This window comes from Dermochelys coriacea, chromosome 1 (genome assembly GCF_009764565.3).
Source record: "Dermochelys coriacea isolate rDerCor1 chromosome 1, rDerCor1.pri.v4, whole genome shotgun sequence".
NCBI classification, from domain to species: Eukaryota; Metazoa; Chordata; order Testudines; family Dermochelyidae; genus Dermochelys; species Dermochelys coriacea.
The window spans coordinates 339,571,663-339,591,780 of NC_050068.2; the positions used below are offsets into that span (position 1 = coordinate 339,571,663).

At 39.6% G+C, this 20,118-nt stretch overlaps 1 protein-coding gene and 1 long non-coding RNA gene across 3 annotated transcripts in view; one reads left to right on the top strand and one right to left on the bottom strand.

The window, feature by feature from the left end:
* Nucleotides 1–20,118, bottom strand: part of CDC123 (cell division cycle 123) — a 73,404-nt gene that overhangs the window by 23,126 nt on the left and 30,160 nt on the right. For both annotated transcript variants that reach the window (XM_043498474.1, XM_038387992.2), the window contains exons 9-10: nucleotides 14,665–14,787; nucleotides 6,330–6,358 (exon numbers count right to left, since the gene is read on the bottom strand). In XM_043498474.1, the coding sequence (XP_043354409.1) occupies nucleotides 6,330–6,358; nucleotides 14,665–14,787 (152 nt within the window). The remainder of the gene's footprint in view (nucleotides 1–6,329; nucleotides 6,359–14,664; nucleotides 14,788–20,118) is intronic.
* LOC122456853 lies at nucleotides 1,375–18,302 on the top strand. The gene is made up of 3 exons (XR_006275960.1): nucleotides 1,375–1,518; nucleotides 5,828–5,842; nucleotides 18,291–18,302. It is a non-coding gene; the product is annotated as an uncharacterized LOC122456853 (long non-coding RNA).

The following is a 20,118-nucleotide window of genomic DNA, read 5'->3' on the forward strand; positions in this document are numbered from 1 at the left end:
TTCTCCCTGATTCATCCCCAGATAGTGCTATTCATTAGTATCTGAGTGCTTCACAAATATTAATTTATCTTCACTATACCCCGTAAGCTGAAGGGTAGTATCTCCATTTTACAGATGGGGACTAAGGAACAGAAAGACTAACGTCAAAAGCATTCACTGATTTCGGGTGCCCAAATCTAAGATGCCTAAGACCTGATTGGTTTCAGAGTACAGCCGTGTTAGTCAGTATCCACAAAAAGAACAGGAGTACTTGTGGCACCTTAGAGACTAACAAATTTATTTGAGCATAAGCTTTCGTGAGCTACAGCTCACTTCATCGGATGCATAGAATGGAACATATAGTAAGAAGATGTATACATACATATATACATATACACACACACACACACACACACACACACACATATATACAGAGAAGGTGGAATTTGCCATATAAACTGTAAGAGGCTAATTAGTTAAGATGAGCTATTATCAGCAGGAGAAAAAAAAACACTTGTAGTGATAATCAAGATGGCCTATTTAGACAGTTGACAAGAAGGTGCGAGGATACTTAACGTGTGGAAATAGATTCAATATGTGTAATGACCCAGCCACTCCCAGTCTCTATTCAAACTCAAGTTAATGTTATCTAGTTTGCAAATTAATTCAAGCTCAGCAGTTTCTCTTTGGAGTCTGTTTTTGAAGCTTTTCTGTTGCAGAATTGCCACCCTTAAGTCTTCTACTGAGTGGCCAGAGAGGCTGAAGTGTTCTCCTACCGGTTTTTGAATGTTATGATTCCCGATGTCAGATCTGTGTCCATTTATTCTTTTGCGTAGAGACTGTCCGGTTTGGCCAATGTACGTGGCAGAGGGCATTGCTGGCACATGATGGCATATATCTCATTGGTAGATGTGCAGGTGAACGAGCTCCTGATGGCATGGCTAATGTGATTAGGTCCTATGATTGTGTCACTTGAATAAATATGTGGACAGAGTTGGCATCGGGCTTTGTTGCAAGGATAGGTTCTTGGGTTACTGTTTTTGTTGTGTGGTGTGTGGTTGCTAGAGAGTATTTGCTTCAGGTTGGGGGGCTGTCTGTAAGCGAGGACTGGTCTGGCTCCCAAGATCTGTGACAGTGAGGGACGATTTTTCAGGATAGGTTGTAGATCTTTGATGATGCGCTGGAGAGGTTTTAGTTGGGGGCTGAAGGTGACAGCTAGTGGCGTTCTGTTATTTTCTTTGTTGGGCCTGTACTATAGTAGGTGACTTCAGGGTACTCTTCTGGTAGGAGAACACTTCAACCTCTCTGACCAGTCTGATGTTAGGATATAGATATTTAGGCCTGTTTGCAAAGACCTATACTTTAAGAATTTAGGTGTATTTTTATTACTTAGCTAGTTATAGAAGTATAAAAGAAAGAATCAAAATCACTGTTTGCCCGCGTAAGGGCCTTTTGTTTACGGTGACAGTCTGAAGCCCTGTTCTTAGGCTTATGCCTTTGGCTAAGCAACAGAGGCAGCCTTAAGCTGGGAAGTGTAGGGTTACATTTTTACATTTTAAACCAGTTACACTGAAACAACACAATTGTATTCCTAACAGCCCAACAGCACCTTATTTCAATGTAACTCGTTTAAAATGTAAAAATGTAACCATACACTTCCCACCATCAGCCTAAGAACAGGGCCTCAGACTGTAAAAAGTGGTATAGACGAATATCACTTTTCACATTGCCACCCTTACTTCTGTGCTGCTGACCAGCTAGCAGCTGGTGCTCTCCACTCTCTGCCTTCAGAGCTGGGCTGTGGTATAAGTACTTGGGGGGTGGGGCGTAAACAGACATCTTCCTCTCCCATGCTGCCCGGATGTTCCCGCAAGGCTGTCAGTGAGAACACAGGAGAGAGAGAGAGAGGCTCCCTGCTTTCAGTTCCAGTGCCTAGCCTCACCGTGGTCTGAAGCAGCTGGGAACAGTCATTCTCGGGAAAGTCCAGCTTCTCCCTATTGCCCTTGGGTTGAGCATATTTCGTTGGTATGTGGGGATAGCACACACTCAGTTTGGTCAGCATGAGCACCTATGAGGCTTGAGCGTGCTCAGTGAGGATAAAAGGAGATTTTAGCTATTAAAATTGAAGTCTGAGCACATGCAAACTGTGATTTTTCACAGGCTTATAAATTGGCCAACTTTGGGTGGATTTTCTCCAGAATGGCAAAAGGCCCATCCCTGACATAAAGGCCACCCTTTGCCATATTCGAGTCCTTCTTCCAAAGCAGCAGGGCAGCTAGAGCTGGTCAAAGAAAAGATCAACAGAATTTTTTTTGCATCGGCAAAACAACGTACTTTTCCCTAGCCTTGTTCTCAGAGAAGGCTAAACCATTTTGGCTGAAAGTTTTGGAAAAATAATTCAGCTGAAGGCAGACACCCAGTTTTGAAAATTTCAGCCCAAACAGTCCATTATAAGCAACTATAACCAGGCTCTTATAGAGGGGACATGACAGGCTACCTTAATAATAGGTGGTGCTATCAGTCGCCCCGATAATATTTAATCAGTTTCTTGCGATATTGTGACGCAGATGCCCATTGATGGTTCACTATTCTACATCAGCAACTCTTGTTTGGTCTGACAGTCACTGTACCTCACGTACTCGGGTCATGGTATTTATTTAAAACGTGAGATGTAATATATCATTTGAAATCCACCACTACACCGGTCATTAATGTCACTGTGAAATGTTTGTAACAACTCTGTAGGTGAAATTATGGACACGCTCTGATATTATATCCCAGAGACTGTAAACAGACAAAGGAGACAAAACAGGTTTCTTCTATCCAAAGGAAATATGGTGGCAGACACCCTGGCCAAGAAAGAGGGTCCTGTCCTGCTGCCTCTGGGTCAGCCAATGACTAACCCTCCTGCAGCTTTGTAAGGGGGGAGGTGTGATCCTAGGAGCATCCCAGTGCCTTAGGGCAATGGCTTCCTGGTATCTAACACTGAGTTTTGGCAGGCTTGATCAGTATACCCCAACTCATTAGTGGCATGATCTGTATGTAAAAGGTGTCATGTCACTGGAAAACTATTGACACATTGGTGATTAATATCATTGTGAAATGTTTGTATTAATACTACATGTGGAGTTATAGATGTAGTCTGATACTATGTTTTAAAGTCTGTATTTGAATGAAGTATAAAACAGGTCTGCTCAAGCCTTGAATACAAATGGAGTAGGGTTGACCAGTAACAATGGGATAGTAATTTATATATGCAGTAAACATTACTATTAAAACTCACAAGATGGCTGGAGAGTCAGCATTTTCAGATCACAAAGGACTGTGTAATTTGCTTGTCTGACCAGCCTGGTTGTCAGGCAGAGACAAAGGCGGCATATTTATATGCAAGGTAAACAAAGTCATCAGGAGAGCAAGTAGGGAAAGATGACCACTTACTCTTGACAGGAGAAGGAGACAGCATCCCCCAGGGAACTTCCCTGCCTCTTGAAGCAAGATCAATTAACTTAGAGATATGGTTTTCTAAGGTTTACTGGACTATTAAGGCAGGGGCAGAGAACCCCTAAGTTATCCATCACTGCACAGATACAAGAGACCAGATCCTTGCAAGCTGAGAAAGATAGGTCCTTCAACCAAAGGGGTTGAAGTCTCTGGGAATGGAAGATTGGTAAGGAAGCTACCTTGAACAAAGACTTTAGCTTGTTAAGTTAGGTCTTAGCCATTACAAAGTATTTTTACTTTTGTTCATTTGTTTGTAACCCTTTCTAATTGTATTCCTTCTACTTGGTATCACTTAAACTGTGTCCTTTCGGTAATAAATTTGGTTAATTTTTACAATAAACCATCTCAGTGCTGTGTTTGAAGGGAAGGGTGTATTTACCCCAGTTCAGTTAAGCTGTGATGTGCTTCTTTCTCTTTAAAGGAGCAAACAACCCTTATCATTTTTGTGAGTGTTCCAGGAGGGGGCTGGCCTCTTCAAGGCAGATGGTTTGGGGAAAATTCGGGACTGGGACGCCATTGGGGTCACCTCTGCAAATAATCATTAAGACTGGGAAGCTGTTGTGGGGCTGTTGTGTTTTAGGCAGGCTGCTGGAGTTAGAGCGCTGAACCAGGGCTGCACATCACATAGACACTCAGGATACTGTCTGCTTGTCTGTTGGTGTCCAGGCTGTGAGCCACAGCAGCAGAACATTCACGCACCTAAGGTTACAGGGCAAGCGATGACAACCCCACACTGGTCTGGATTGTTCCCCAAAATGTGAGAGACACCATTAAACATCTTTTTTTTTTTAAAGTCTTATCAAAGATTCTGTTACATACTTTTAAAGATAAACTACTTATTCTCTGGAGAAAATTATTTGCAAAAGAACTACAAACATTATTGTAATATGACACATGCACATCCCAATCATCTTACCTTCCTACCTGAATAGTATCTAATCTAAGAAAATCTGAGAGAAAAAGGTGTACTGGAGAGCTGACAGTTTTTCAAAGAGACAATATTAAAGGCACAACAGCAAACTATCCTAATGTGAAGGAAATGGAGGAAGAATAGTACAAGGCAAATATGATTCCATCAGGAGCTCTTTTAATGACCTAAACCTCAAAAAGGAATCCTACAAAAGTTGAAAACATGGACAAATTGCTAAGGAGCAGTACAAAAGTAAACATAAGCATGTATAGACAAAATCAGAAAAGCTAAGGCACAAAATGGTTCTATAAATACATTAGGAAAAAGAAAAAGAAATAGGAAAGTGTAGGTACACTAGTTAACAGGGAAAGAAAGCGAATGACAGATGAGCTCAAGAAGGATCAGGTGTTTAATACCTATTTGTTTCAGTCCTCACTAAAAAGGTTAGTGATGACCTGATACTTAGCACAATATTAACAACAAAGGGGGAGGACATAAGCCAAAATAGGAAAGAACAGGTTAAAGGATATTTAGATCCATTAGATAACACTCAAGTCAACAGGACCTTATGATATAAGAAAATAATTGCAGAATGGAATGCTAAATAAAAAAATCTAGATACTTTTAAATCACTCTGTGACGGGTTGGATCACAGAAACTCTCTGGGTGCTGCCACCTGATGTGCCAAGACTATGTCTGCTCCTGCTTTCCACCCTGTCAGCTTAGGACTTCAGTGCCCTGCCTGGTTTCAGCCAGACCCACTAGCCTGCTGCAAACCCAGACCCAGGTCTGAACCACATCCCTTAACAGCTGTAGGCTTAACTGAAAGCAGCTTATAGAAGTGTTCCTGTCTTTAACACTCAGATGCCCAACTCCCAATGGGGTCCACACCCTAAATAAATTTGTTTTACCCTGTATAAAGCTTATACAGGATAAACTCATAAATTGTTCGCCCTCTACAACACTGGCAGGGAAATATGCACAGCTGTTTGACCCCCCCCCCCGGTATTAATACATACTCTGGGTTACTTAATAAGTAAAAAGTGATTTTATTAAATACAGAAAGAAGGATTTAAGTGGTTCCAAGTAGTAACAGACAGAACAAAGTGAATTACCAAGCAAAATAAAATAAAACGCGCAAGTCTAAGTCTAATACAGTAATAAAACTGAATACAGATAAAATCTCACCCTTAGAGATGTTTCAATAAGTTTCTTTCACAGACTGGACACCTTCCTAGTCTGGGCACAATCCTTTCCCCTTGTACAGCCCTTGTTCCAGCTCAGGTGGTAGCTAGGGGATTCCTCATGACGGCTCCTCTTTGGTCTGTTCCACCACTTGTATATCTTTTGCATAAGGTGGGAATCCTTTGTCCCTCTGGGTTCCCACCCCTCCTTCTCAATGGAAAAACACCAGATTAAAGATGGATTCCAGTTCAGGTGACATGATCACATGTCCTGTGGGACCCCATTCCTCCCAGCCTGACTCACAGGAAGGCCTGCCTGCAAACAGAGCCATCCACAGTCAGTTGTCCTGGTTGATGGGAGCCATCAAGATTCCAAACCACCATTAATGGCCCACACTTTGCATAACTACAATAGGCCCTCAGAGTTATATTTCATATTTCTAGTTTCAGATAGAAGAGTTATACATTTATACAAATAGGATAACCACGCTCAATAGATTATTAGCTTTGTAATGATACCTTACAAGAGACCTTTTGCACAAAGCATATTTTAGTTACATTATATTCACACTCATCAGCATACTTTCATAAAATCATATAGCGTGCAACGTCACATACTCACCATCACAATATTTCTCAGGAGGTTGAAGCCATCATTCATTTCACCTCCATTGTACTTAGGAAGCATAAGAATTTCCACAGAATATAAATAATAAAATCAAAGAATATGTCAATAATATGAGCCATTAACTTACCATGCTGTCTCTGTACACATCAAAAACAACTGGAAAGAAGAAAAATTGATGTTAGTTTCAAAATATATGTGGTTACACACATGGCTAAGCGTAAATAGATAAACAAGCGATTGTAGCACAATGCCCAAAGTTTAATCTACCTACAAAACGGAAAGCCCAGGACAGCGCTCATTTATGATGGAGAGTAGAAACAGTAATGGAGAACTCCTGTTGACAATGCATAGACTGGGTTTTCTACAGGTCTTTATTGTTTAATACAGATATTTCCACCCCAAAACATTTTATGAGCTCTTCAAAAACAGAGGAGAGCTTATCTTCAATATTATCGTTTGTATTGTAGTAGCACTTAGAGGCCTTAATCAGGGATCAAGGCCCCATTGTGCTAGCTGTGGTACACACATGTAATAAAAAGAAAAGGAGTACTTGTGGTACCTTAGACACTAACAAATTTATTTGAGCATAAGCTTTCGTGAGCTACAGCTCACTTCATCGGACGTATTCAGTGGAAAATACAGTGGAGAGATTTATATACACAGAAAAGAAAAGAATATCTTGTTGGATTGTAGGCGCTATCATTGCATGTGAAGTTATGAAGTTTTGCTGTGTGTGCGCGTTACTGAAATATGTTGTGAGGTTGCGAACACTCAGAACCAGCATTTAGGTATAACAATGGAGCAGCCAGACATCGTTAATGGCTCACCAACACCCATCAAGGAAAGAATCCACTGTCCCAGGAACTGTATACAATGGAGGCTGCTTGACCCACATCATGGCAAAAGATCTTTCCAGCAAGCTGGAAGAAACCATAAAAAGGGGGCAGTGACATTGTGACTTGGCCTTACTCCCCCCCACAACTCAACACTTGAAAACACATCTGGAGGACAAAGATGGTGGTCTGTGGAAGATGGCCCCAGGCTGGAAAAAGAGTCCCAGTCTGTGTATTGAAGAACTATACCATCTGTCCGGGAGAGACACTGCTTGATTCAAATCCTGTTTAGTTTGTAGAACTCAGACTGCAAATTTATTTTATTTTTAGGTAACCAACTTTGATCTCTATGCTTGCTACTTATAATCACTTAAAATCTCTCTCTTTAGCTAATAAATCTGTTTATATTTTACTTAAAACAGTGAGTTTTGATTGAAGTGCTTAGGAAATCTCAGCTCAGTTTACAAAGGCTAGTGTGTGTCCTCTCCACACTAAGGGAGGGGCAAACTGGTTAATGAACTTTCACTGGTCAGGCTTCTGCCCAGTGTGAGGCAGTACAGTTATGGGGTGCAAGATTGGGGAGCTGGGGGGAATTGACTGGAGCCACTCTATTGTTGGTTCCTGAGTGGCTAGGAGAAGCATTTATGTAACTCAATTGGGGGTGTCCCTGCCTGTGGATGTCTGTGTAAGCACGGCACCTGTCAGAGGTTTGTAGCTTGCTAACAGCATCACAGAGTGAGAGATATACCCCAGATTGTGGGAAAGAGGGCTCAGCAATCCCACTGTCCAGGGTGCACCCCAGGAACCCCATCACAACAGCTAAGGGCGGATATGATAGAGGTCTATAAAGACATGAATGGTATGGAGAAAGCGAATAAGGAAGTGTTATTTGCCCCGTCACAAAAAACAAGAACTAAGGGTCACCTGATGAAATTAATAGGCAGCAGGTTTAAAACAAATAAAAGGAAGTACTTCATACAATATACAGTCAATCTGTAGAACTCTTTGCCATGGGATATTATGAAGGCCAAAAATATAACTAATTAAAAAAAGATAGATAAATTAATGGACGATAAGTCCATCAATGACTATTAGCCAAGAGGGGCAGGGACACAACCTCAAGCTCTGGATGTCCCTGAACTTCTGACTGCCAGAAGCTGGGACTGGATGACTGGGGATGGATCACTCAATAATTGCCCTGTTCTGTTTATTCCCTCTGAATCATCCGGCACTTGCCACTGTTGGAAGACAGGATATTGCGCCATATGGATCACTGGTGTGACCTAGTCCGGCCATTCTTACGTCTTCCTATACAGAGTTACACACAGACTTTTTGAAAACTCAGGCCATGTCTACATGCAGAAGTTGCACCTGTTTAATTGAAGTAATTTAAAAACTGATTTTGTGAAACCCGTAAAACCGCTGTGTGGTCACTCTTATTTCAGCATTAAGCACAGTTTATTGCAGCTTGGCTTAAACCACTTCCCAATTGACTTTAGCTAAACTGAAATAAAGCTGGCTTAAACTAAAGTGTGTGTCCACACCACCTTTTGCACCGGTTTAGCTAAATCAGTATAAAAATCACCTCAAGTTAAACCTGTGCAATTTTCTCAGGCTGACAAGCCCCAAGTTTGGCTGTTCATCTGTGCAAGGAATAACACGTAATGAAAAAAGAAACCTGGCATCTCTGCTTAACCAAGCTTATTGATTAACAGAAACAGGAGATGTGAGCACACTTGTTTTATTGATGCAAAAGCTACAGGCACTTCATAGTAAAGTCATCTCTGTCAATTTAAATCAGGCCCAAGGCAGCGATGACCGTAAATCATTGCAATCTGATGGTTGTTTGATGCTCCTAGCCAGTTGTCAGTGGACAGGCATTCACATCACAACTGGTACTAAATGGTACCATTGGCTGGTAATCTTTGCACAATCCAAAAATCTAAACAAGCAAGAACACTTGAGCTACTCTCTCTCCCACAGAGGTGCCTCCCGGACAGAACTGAGGTGTTTTGGTGGGGATTTATGAGACAACTTGCTCCACTATTGCCCAGGCTGTACCATGCATTCATAGCTAACCTGAAGGTTTCAGATGCAAAGTCTATGAATTCAGCACCTTTCGTAAGGGTAATTAAAAATGAGGATTAAGAAAATTCTTCCACATTCCTCTTCATTTTTTGGGATAGCATTTTTAACTTTTTAAAATTATTAGTTAGTTTTTTTTTAAAAAAAATTCATCCCTCTATTCTCTAACTGCTATGAATCTGAGGTACTCCAGCTGCAATTATTCAGCACTTCCACTGGACATGGTACTAGTCCAAGTGGAAAAAGCGCAAACAACTCTCTCTGTGAACAGAAGAGAAGCTAGGGAAGATTGCCAGAAAAACTAGAAAACACTATAACTTTAAAAAAAATGGAAATGAGAAGAACCTATTTAATAAAAAACAATTTGCTATCCAACAGTGAATATTGTAACTGTCAATAGACAAGCTGGAAACAAAAATTAAAATCAATAGACACAAACAAACAAAAAACCCACTGTTGTGTGGCACTTCCTGGAAGTAGCCTTCCACAGAGAGAAGATCAGCATTTATTAGTGCCTGAGCCCACAGATTTGCAAGACTTCATCAGGTAAGGTCACCCTGAAGTCTTCTTTTCTCAAAAGAGAACTCAGAAGGAGAGCTCTGTCTATTTGATATGAGGAGAAAGACTAAAGAAAGCCAGATTTAAGAAAGTCAGATGGCAGCAACCAGTAGAAAATCTTTTCCCCACCCACAGACCGCACTTTAGGAGCCTAACTCTAGGCACCCATTTTTTAAAAGACTGGTCTCATTTCTTATGTATCAATTGATGACATACCAGGTAAAATCATGTTAGAAATGAAGTAGAGGGAAAAAGCAAGATGTTAATCAGAATGACATGATCTTCTGTTTGGATTTTTCACAGCTCTTTAGGTCTAGAAACACTATCACACTAGACACTGCTTTCAGGGCCACTAGACTTCTCCAAGGACAGTGATCAGGACAATCAGAATTATAGCCTTTGAGACTATCAAGGTTCTTTCATAAGATACCTGTCTCCACAAGATTAACAACAATAATTCAGTAAAACATAAGTTGGCATGAGAAAATATCACTTTTCAGAAAAATCAAGGGGAGGGAAGATTGATTTGGTCACTAAGATTGCAAGCCCCTTTGGCAAGGACCATCTCTCTGTTCTGGGTTTGTACAGTGCTTAGCACAGTGAGGTCTTGGCCCATAACTAGGGCTCCTAGGGACTATGGTAATACAAATGGACAATAAATCTAATCCAGCAAACCATTTAAACATGCACAGGTTTAACCATTTGACAGGGTTACTGGCATAGTGGATGAGGAGAAGCATTAGAGGCGATATATCTTGATTTTAGTAAGGTTTTGGACACAGGCCCACTGGACAGTCTCATAAGCAACCTAAGGAAATGGCATCGAAATGAAATTGTTACAAGGCGGGTGCAAAACTGTTTGAAAGGCTCTCTGTAGCATGGGGCATGGTTGACTTGAGGGAGGCTTCTCTGCTCCTTGAAGTCTTTGAACCATGATTTAAGGACTTCAATAGCTCAGACATGGGTGAGGTTTTTCATAGGAGTGGGTGGGTGAGATTCTGTGGCCTGCGCTGTGCAGGAGGTCGGACTAGATGATCAGAATGGTCCCTTCTGACCTTAGTATCTATGAATCTATGAAAGGCTGTAATCAAAGAATAGTTAGTTATCAATAGTTCACTGTCAAACTGGGAGGATGTATCTAGTGGGGTCCTGCAGGGGTCTGTTTTGGGTTCAGTTCTATTCAATATTTTCATTCATGACTTAGATAATGGAGTGGAGAGCATGTTTATAAAATGTGCAGATGATGCCAAGATGGGAGAGGTCGCAAGCATTTGGAGGACAGGACCAGAATTCAGATTGACCTTGATAAATCAGAGAACTGGTCTGAAATCAACAAGATGAAGTTCAATAAAGATCAGCAAAAAGTAGTATATTTTGGAAGAAAAAAAAATATCAAATGCACAACTACCAAATGGGGAATAACTGTTTAGGCAGTGGAAATGCTGAAAAGGAACTGAGGGTTATAGTGGATCATAGATTAAATGAGTCAACAATGTGATAAAGTTGCAATAAAGGCTAATACCTTTCTGGGGTGTATTAGCAGAAGCGTTATATGTAAGACAAGGGAAGTTAACTGTTCTGCTCTACTCAGCAATAGTAAGACCTCCACTGGAGTAGTGTGTTCAGCTCTGGGCAACACACTTCAAGAATCCTGATGGAGATACTGTAAGAAACTGTTTTACACTAGGCAAGGGATGGATTGAGTCCCCAATCCAGCAAACCACTTAAGCATACACATAACTTTAAACTTGTGAGTTGTTCCATTGAAGTCATTGGGGCTACCCAATAAACATGAGCAGCTCATTGACTTCAACAGGACAATTCACATGCTTAAAATTATGTTCATACTTAAGTGGTTTGCTGGATTGTGGAGATTGTTCCCACTGTGAAATGTTTTGCAATTTTAGTTTTTAAACCACAATGCAGTGCAAGTTACTTCTACTACAGCAGTGGGAATCCGTTAAATTATAATCCAGCTGTGAAAAGGTCTAAGCAGCTAAAATGTTGAATGTCAATGTTTAAAAAATAAATAAATATAAATAAAACTTCTTGGAAACAGACTTACAATTCCTTTTTTCAAAAGATATCATAGCTGTTCTAGTGGCAAACATTTGGTAGCTGTTTAATCTTCATAAATAATTGATCTACATACTTTATTATTAAATATTCTTTCATATATATTTCCATCCCCAATGTTCAGTTCTGAATGTTTCGTTAATTTTAAAAAAATCAGTAGTTAGTAGTTAAACAAAAAAGCATCAGCACCTTTTTTGAAGGGAACATTTAATCAATATTTTTACTGAAAGGATCCAGCCTATTCCTTTAGTCATTGTTGGTAACTACCCATCATTTAAGATACTGAATTGCTCTAGGCACTCATGCTAAAGAACTGGCCTTTTTTTCCCCAGAAGTATTTATTAGGGCTGTCAAGCGATTAAAAAAAATGAATTGCGATTCATCACACTATTAAACAATAATAGAATACCATCTATTTTAATAATTTTGGATGTTTTCTACATTTTCAAATATATTGATTTCAATTACAACACAGAATACATACTGTACAGTGCTCACTTTATATTTATTTTTTATTACAAGTTTTTGCACTGTAAAAAAATTTTTTTTCAATTCACCTCATACAATGTACTCATACAAGTACTACAGTGCAATCTCTTTATCATGAAAGTTGAACTTACAAATGTAGAATTATGTACAAAAAAACCCTGCATTATTTTTGTCACATAACTGCACTCAAAAACAAAACAATATAAAACTTCAGAGCCTAAAGTCCACTCACTCCTACTTCTTGTTCAGCCAATTGCTCAGACAAACAGGTTTGTTCACATTTACAGGAGATAATGCAGACTGCTTATTTACAACGTCACGTGAAAGTGAGAACAGCCGTTCTCATGGCACCGTTGTAGCCAGCATCGCAAGATATTTACATGCCAGATGCGCTAAAGATTCATATGTCCCTTCATGCTTCAACCACCATTCCAGGGGACATATGTCCATGTTGATGACGGGTTCTGCTTGATTACTATCCAAAGCAATGCGGACCGACGCATGTTCATGTCATCACCCGAGTTAGATGCCACCAGCAAAAAGTTGATTTTCTTTTTTTGTAATTCGGGCTCTGTAGGTTCCGCATTGGAGCGTTGCTTTATTAAGACTTCTGAAGGCATGCTCCACACCTCATTCCTCTCAGATTTTGGAAGGCACTTCAGATTCTTAAACCTTGAGTCGAGTGCTATAGCTAACTTTAGAAATCTCACATGCTACGTTCTTTGTGTTATGTCAAATCTGCTGTGAAAGGTGTTCTTACAATGAATATGTGCAGGGTCATCATCCGAGACTGCTGTAACATGAAATATATGGCAGAATGCGGGTAAAACAGAGCAGGGACATACAATTCTCCCCCAAAGAGTTCATTCACAAATTTCATTAACACATTGTTTTAACGAGCAACATCAGTATGGAAGCATGTCCCCTAGAATGGTGGCTGAAGCATGAAGGGACATACGAATGTTTAGCATATCTGGCACGTAAATACTTTGCAACGCCGACTACAGAAGTGCCATGAAAATGCCTGTTCTCACTTTCAGGTGACATTGTTAATAAGAAGAGGGCAGCATTATCTCCTGTAAATGTAAACAAACTTGTTTTAGCGATTGGCTGAACAAGAAGTAGGACCAAGTGGACTTGTAGGCTCTGAAGTTTTACATTGTTTTGTTTTTGAGTGCAGTTATGTAATAACAAAAATCTATATTTGTAAGTTGCACTTTCATGACAAACAGATTGCACTACAGTACTTGTATGAGGTGAATTGAAAAATACTATTTCTTTTGTTTATCATTTTTAAAGTGCAAATATTTGTAATAAAAAATATACACTTTAATTTCAATTATAACACAGAATACAATATATATGAAAATGTAGAAAAACATCCAAAATATTTAATAAATTTCAATTGGTATTCTATCGTTTAACAGTGCAATTAAAACTGCGATTAATCCAATTAATTTTTTTAATCAAAATTAATTTTTTTGAGTTAATCGTGAGAGTTATGTGCAATTAATTGATAGCCCTAGTAAGTATTTATTGGGAAGTATTAACTGGTTTACAATCTGTGCCATGTAAATATCAGAAATAAAATAATTACCACAGTGAACTTTTGTTTAAAGAGATACTATATAGAAATATAGTCATCAGATCTCTGTTTAATGGCGTTACAACATCTGTGACATCTCTTGCAGTGATTTTATTAAACTGAGCAAAATCTAATAAGACATTTAGCAGACAAGGCATATTTATCAGATGTTGATATTAAAAAAATTGGAGGTGTGCTTTTTTTTTTTTTTTTCTTCAGGTGAATAAACTATTAACTATTGAATAAAAGGTAACCAAATATCTAAATACCTATTTGCCCCCTATCTATTTTGTTGGGTACAAAATTAATGTGCAATTTTTCTTTACCACCAACCTCCTCTCTTTTTTTTTTTTTTTTTAAATCATTCCTCTACAGGTGGAAAGACTGATATTTTCAGTGAATACAAAACTCTCTCAAATCAAAGAGCCAAACACCGTGCAAGCAGCAACTAGCATTAGCATGCAGTCAGAGAACAAAAACATTACAAGAGTAGATATTAGCAATGTCAAATATTACTAGGAAATATTTTTCACTGGTATTTCTAAGTAACTGTAGGAAACAATCCCGGGCTGGCAAGCAGCTACAGCATCCTGGGCTGGCAAGTAGCTGATAGGCCTCATTTCTACTTTCTTGGCACTGCAAGCCCTTTTGAGCCCAGAACTCATAGTGAAGTCAATGGGAGTTTCATGAAGAAATGTTTGAAGGATCAGGCCCCCAGATTCTATTTTAAAGTTAATTTTTACTTGTGTGACTAATAAGCAATTAGGAACTTCCATAAAACATTTCCCACGTCCCACAATCTTGCTTTCTAATACAACCCTTAAAGAGATACTTACAATCTTCATCCAAGAATTTATATTGAATGTGTTTCTTGAAGAACTCCTGTATACATCTGCAGATCTCGTCATTTTGTTTAGAGATATGCTCATAGTATTGAGTGTAGTCTCTCTGGGATATACCTGTTATGAATTCAATTAATTAATTAATTACATATGTACATTTTACAGCCTTTTTTTTTTTTAAAGCGTTACCGAGATGCCAAGAAGTTAGTGGGACAGGATTGAGTTATTAGAAAGATGCACATTGTGATCTATATTGAAAAATATCAATTTTAAATGTAACAAAACAACACTCTCAGGGGCTTACTCTTCAGCGTTATTTTCCAGTGTTTGAAGATTCTCCCTCCCCCCCGGCACAAGACAGACAGACAGACACCCCTGGCGGTTTGCCACTTTCATTATATGAGGACACTGTCTCAGTTTCCCACATTTTTAATAACTCCCTTTCTCATCAAAAGCCTAAAGCTGAGTTTCCACTGAATTACTAGCTTGACCTTCACTGGTCCTCAAGCCAACCCTCTGACAGGCAAGCTACCTCAAGCTTAAAATCTCACTTAACTTGAGCTAGAGATCTTTGTGTGTGGGCACAAGTTGGATTATATTAATATATATATATATATTAACACTTGAGTTATACCTCTAGCTAACAGTGCTGTGAAAACAAGACCTATGTCAAAGCCTGTCAGGTCCAAAGAAGCTGAGCAAAACACCTTTTCTTAAACTCAGTCATAAAAGATTAGGGTTGAAAGAGACCTCAGGAGGTCATCTAGTCCAATCCCCTGCTCAAAGCATCAGAGGGATTGAAGCAGAGAAAAGGAGTCACTGCTGACTACTGCATCCTGCTGCAGAACACTTATTTTACTATGCTGACAGAAGCCAGTGTGGCTCCTTACTTCTGTTTGTACACCCAAAGTCATTAAAGCTAAGTGGCACACAGCTCTAAAAGCAGTACTAACTGCTGCTGCACAAGACAAAATGGGAGCTCATTTAGCCCTCTTTCAAGGGTATATAACCTCCTGTATAGGAGCTCTTAAAATCATCATCGTGGCAAAATCCCTAAAGGAAGTAGCTTCCTTGAAAATCAAGTGCCATTCTGATGGATTTCTACCTTGGCCCTTAATGTGATAAGGCTGGATGTTCAGTCTATGTCCATCACTGGCAATTTCATGGTGCTACCAAAGGTTTTGGTGACTACATGATCGTCAATCATGTCGCAGCATTCCTTGGTCCCTACGCTTTGTAATTTATGGGTCTTCCATCCTAATATCATCTCCATACCAAGAAAGCCACCAAAACTGAATCAGCACTGATTGAGGTGGTTGCTGCGTTCAGCTATGAATGTCCTCATTTCTGGTCTTGTCCTGCCACTTAATATTGAGCAGCTGATGAAGACAAAAATCTAAAATGTCAGTCTGCCACTCTTAAGCCTTCCTCAGTGCTCAGCTTTCACTGCCATACAACAGAGTTAGCACAAGTGTGGTTCTCTAGCTGCAAGCTTTATAGCTAGCTTGACATTATGATGTTCCCACAAAGGCCTCTGAAGGCCCTGAAATATGGCACCAGCTGCTGCTGCTATTTGAGTGTCCAGATTCTTTGAGTATCCTCCAGCACCGTCTACAACACTGTGCAAATATTTTAAAATTGCCACCTGCTCACGCCCCATCTGGACAGGTTACTACTGAACTGGCTGTAATCTGGAGCTGGAGGCTGCTTGATGTTAATGGCCAGGGACTTTATTTTTAAAAATAATTCCAGCTCTGAAATGGGGTGGGGCAAATTAGCCCCAGCTGCAGCCCATGTACATAGCCAAACCTCTTCTATGTGGCTGTTTTATAGGTAACATCTTTACATAGATGGGAAGGTCCTTTGTCGTTTTTTAAATAAATGGTGAAAGGTATATTTATTATATTTTTAAAATTAGAATTTAGCAGCTATGGGCCTGTAATACATCTAGAGGGAAATATAAGGGGGGGGGAGATTCTAATCAAAACCCTCAGCATCATATCACATCTATGTTTTATTATATATTTAACCCTTTGGATACCTGCTAATCCTACAGTTAACAATGGAAGACTGACCAGTTCCTTTTACCACAGTGAGTAGGAAGGTTATTGTGGCCACCTTGTGCCCCAGTTGTTTTCTGGACATTGCAGCTACTTGGGACTCCTTGAAGAAGTCTCTACCCACCCAGCCTACTTCTGCCAGGAACTTTTTCTCCCGTGATCTTTACTTGATGTAGTGCTGGGCAACCATCCAGGGTAGAGGAGGCTGGACACAATGCAGAGAGGGGAGGAACTTAGCTCTGTATAGTGAAAGGAACAGTGGTTATGACTGCTCGTCAGGAGATAAGTCTAGGATAGCAGACACAGTCTAGGAAAGCAGGAAGGCTTTCATTTGATTACAATTGATAGGCCCTCAGTAAAAAGCATGAAAGGAAAAATGCCTTCATTTATAGTGCTCTCAGGTTAAATCCAAATATAGTCTCACAGTATCTTAAAATTAATCCAAAAGCAACTTTCATAACAATTTACTCCACTGGAATGAAATCTTAGGCGTTGTTTCGCTAATTCACTTCAATAGAGTGATCTCTTGTATCCAAAGCCTCACAAATGATAAACTGCCTTGCATTTGAGGCTCACAATTGCAGACAGACATTTTCTTTGTTTAGAAGACTCTGGTTTAAATTGGCATCAATAGGATTATTCAAACCTGATACACTTAATGTATATCCTCAGTGACAGCTGCTTTGACACTGGATACATAAACACGACCAACTGCACAAAACCCTGCTGGACACTGACAAATCAAGAAGTTCTATTATTACAGCACAAGTAACTTCTGAAAAGAGAAAGCCATAACCTCCCAGTACAGACATACAGATTACAACTGTTTGCTATTTTAAACTATATAGCAAACAATATCAAAGCTTGCAATTTAACATAAGAATATGGACTACCTTTTCACAGGCATGTTCTTAATCCACGTATGTAAAGTGGGGAGCTTGTGAGCTTAGTTGAATTTTTAATTACTAATAGTACTGCAAAGCCTACTGCAGGCCCAATATCACACCAAAAGAGGGTGGCAACTCTGGGGATGCAGCCGTCTAACTGCAAGTGTGCACTTCTCTAACACAGGATGAAGTGTTACTCTTAATCTTGGTTGACAAACGTGTCCATTTTAAGGAAATGGGAATGCAGGCATTAGCTGGAATTATTTGCAGAAATGCAACTGACATGCCAATTAAAAAAAACTTGGCAGGTTTGTTATGTTTTAAAATATAACATGATGAAATGTATATTGGAAAATTTTTGTAAGACATAGTACACATACCCCGGGGTATTTGCAATTATTTGCATTGTGGACATGTGTTTGTCTAATCTGTTTTTAAAAACCAACAACAGGGATTCCACAACCTCCCTAATTTGTTCCGGTGCTTAACTACCCCTAGTTAGGAAGTTTTTCCTAATGTCTAACCTAACTCTTCCTTGCTGCAATTTAAGCCTATTACTTCTTGTCCTGTCCTCAGTGAATAAGGAGAACAATTTATCACCCTCCTCTTTATAACAACCTTTTATGTACTTGAGAAGACTGAAGGAGGACATGATTGAAGCCTTCTTCTCCAGTCTAAACTAGTCCAATTTTTTTCTATCTTTCCTTGTAGGTCATGTTTTCTGCAACTTTCATCATTTTTGTTGCTTTCCTCTGGACTTCAATTTGTCCACGTCATTCCCAAAATGTGGTGATCTGGACACAGAACTCCAGTTGAGGTCTTCTCAGCACTGAATAGAGTTAAAGAATTATTTCTAATGTCTTCCTTACAACAATGCTGCTAATACATCCCAGAATGATGTTGGCTTCCCCCCCGCCCCTCTAAGAGTATCATGTTGATGACTCTCATTGGAGTTTGTGATCCACTAGAACCCCCAGATCTTTTTCTCCAGTATCCCTTCCTAGGCAGCCATTTCCCGTTTTGCATTTCTGCAATTCATTATTCCTTCCTGAGTGTCGTACTTTGCATGTGTCCCTTATCGAATTTCATCCTACTTATTTCGGACCATTTCTCCAGTTTGTCAAGATCATTTTTAATTCTAATAAGATATTGAATAGAACCAGACTCAAAATAGATCCCTGAAACAAAAAAGACATTTAACACTTCAGCCATTGCTACGTTTCCTGTTACTGTCTTTCCCTCCTCATTGAGTAGTGGGCCTACCCTGTCCTTGGCATTCCTCATGTATTTGTAAAATTTTTTTTTTTTGTTACCCTTTGTGTTCCTAGCTACTTTAATCTAGTTTTCCCTTGGTCTTTCTAATTTTGTCCCTACATGCTTTTTTTTAAATTTTATTTTATTTAATATATATTTCATCCTTCCTAATTTGACCTAGGTCTAGCTTCCATTTTTTGTATGACACTCTTGAGTTTCAGGTCATTGAAGATCTTCTGGTTAAGCCAGAGTGGTCTCTTGTCATAGCTTCTGTCTTTCCTACGCATTGAGATAGTTTGCTCTTGTGACCTTGCTAACGTCTCTTTAAAAAACTGCCAACTCTCCTGAATTTTTTTCCCTTAGACTTACTTCCTATGGGATCTTACCTACCAATTCTCTGAGTTTGCTAAAGTCTGCCTTCTTGAACTCCATTTTCTTTATTCTGCTGTTTTCCCTCCTATCATCCCTTAGAACCATGAACTCTACCATTTCAGGATCACGTTCACCCAAGCTGTCTTCCACCTTCTAATTCTCAACCAGTTCCTCCCTGTTTGTCAGAATCAAATCTAGGACAGCCTCTCCCCTACTTGCTTTCTCAACCTTCCGTAATCAAAAGTTGTCTTCTATGCAGTCAAAGAACTTGTTGGATAATCTGTGCCTTGCTGTATTATTTTCCCAACAGAAGTCTAGGTAATAGAGTCCACCACCACCTCCGAGCTCTGTGCTTTGGATGATTTTGTTAGTTCTTAAAAAAAAAAAAAAAGCAGCATCATCCACCTCTTTTTCCAGCTTAGGTGGCCCTACTATAAACACCACCCTTGGTTTTTTTACCCCTTTTATCCTTACCCAGAGATTTTCAACAGGTCTGCCTCTCACTTCTATCTTAAGATCTGTGCAAGTGTATACATCTTTGACAAACAAGGCAACACACCTCCTCCCTTTTTTCTCCGCCTGTCCTTCCTGAACAAGCTGTATCCTTCTATACCGATATTCTAGTCCTGTGAATTATCACACCGAGTCTCTGTGATGCTAATCATGTCATAATTGTGGTTATTCACTAGTATTTCTAGTTCTTCCTGTTTATTCCCCATACATCTTGCATTGGTATATAAACTTATAAGATGTTCATTAGATTTCCCATCTATATTCCTTCTTGTCTCTCCTTGTTCCCCCTAGATTCTGACCCCTTGCCAGGTCTCCAAGTAGGTTAGGTCAAATTCTAGATGCATGTATTCTGGTCCCGAAAA